The sequence below is a fragment of the Phaethon lepturus genome, unplaced genomic scaffold (genome assembly GCF_000687285.1).
Source record: "Phaethon lepturus isolate BGI_N335 unplaced genomic scaffold, ASM68728v1 scaffold16851, whole genome shotgun sequence".
NCBI classification, from domain to species: Eukaryota; Metazoa; Chordata; class Aves; order Phaethontiformes; family Phaethontidae; genus Phaethon; species Phaethon lepturus.
The window spans coordinates 1-1,210 of NW_010518597.1; the positions used below are offsets into that span (position 1 = coordinate 1).

General features: G+C 47.2%; 1 protein-coding gene across 4 annotated transcripts in view; it reads left to right on the top strand.

Moving 5' to 3' along the window:
• Positions 1-620: 620 nt before the first annotated feature.
• The window catches only part of CDK1 (cyclin-dependent kinase 1), an 8,087-nt gene continuing 7,497 nt past the window's right edge, over positions 621-1,210 (top strand). For 3 of the 4 annotated variants that reach the window (XM_010296790.1, XM_010296789.1, XM_010296791.1), the window contains exon 1: positions 701-737. In XM_010296790.1, coding sequence (XP_010295092.1) covers positions 701-737 — 37 coding nt within the window. Of the gene's footprint in view, positions 738-1,210 lie in introns of all 4 variants that reach the window. The other variant, XM_010296788.1, reaches the window with a different exon arrangement.

Here is a 1,210-nt window from a genome sequence, read left to right on the forward strand (position 1 = left end):
GGGAGCTGGGCCGAAAGGAGCTGCGCGCTCCCGGCCTCGGCTGCCGTTAGTTAGCGGGCTGGGGGCGAGCGCTCGCTGCCCTTTCCGCGCCGGCTCCCAAACGCGGAGACCTCCCCTGGAGCTGCCGGTAACGGCGAACCCGCTCGTTACCTCGTGTGACACTTCTGAACCTGGCGTTAGAGCTCAGCTGTGCCGGATGGAGGAGGTGAAGAGCAGCATGGAAGGTCCCGCCAGGTGCTAATGCCTCCTAGTACCTGTGCCCGGTAAGGCAGTTGTGGTTTGTAGCTCTGTGCCGTGTACCTGTCAAACGATACGGGGCTGGTGTTCCCCTGTGCTGCCAACACCAAACCCTGTGATTTTTAGATAGTAGGGTTCCTGCTAATGAGTAACTATGTAAAACTAATGAGTAGAGTGTGTTTTTTCAGTTGCTTGGAGGAGCTTTCTTCACAAAAGCATCTTTCTCCTTTGAGTTGGTGCCTAATCATACTTTGGGATGTAGTTTTTTTCTAGTTGGAACCCTGATTAAAAGCCTGTGTTTTTGTTCATGTGAATGGTAAGTGTTCCACACTGCATTCTAATTATTTAAGACAGAAGTAGCTTCCAAAGATCTGGCATAATTTCAGTGACTTGGCTGTGTTCAGGACAGCAACTGTTTACCCTCATGTGGTTTTTTCTGTTCATTTCAGGAATAACCATAGCAATGGATGATTATACAAAAATAGAGAAGATTGGGGAAGGTAAGTATGGAGAACCATGAGCCTCATAATGCTCCACAGTTAGTCGCAGAAGTGTCATAGAAGCTCTGTGCACTCTGGCTATTAGAGTGACTACTGAGATTCAACTAACCAGCAAAATAAGCCCATGGTTAACTGTGGTAATCATCCCTATATGCAAACGCTTTCAGACTGCCCTTCTTTTGAAGATGACATTGTCTATCTGAAACAGCTGATTAGTGTTGAGAAGCATCTGCCTCCATACTGATGGCTAATGGTGTAATTTTCTTCCAAGGGGGAAATGTTCTGAGGCCTGAAACTGGCTTTTCAATTTAGGAAGCCCCTCCATTCCTTTGTATGTGAACTCGTGTACCAGTTGCTCCTGAAGTTGTACTGCATGGTGTATTGGTTTTGCTTGGACCTGCTGGTAGGGAGTACTGGTTTGTGGATTGTTCTACTTGGATTATATCTGGTCACTATACTTGCCAAGGGAAAGA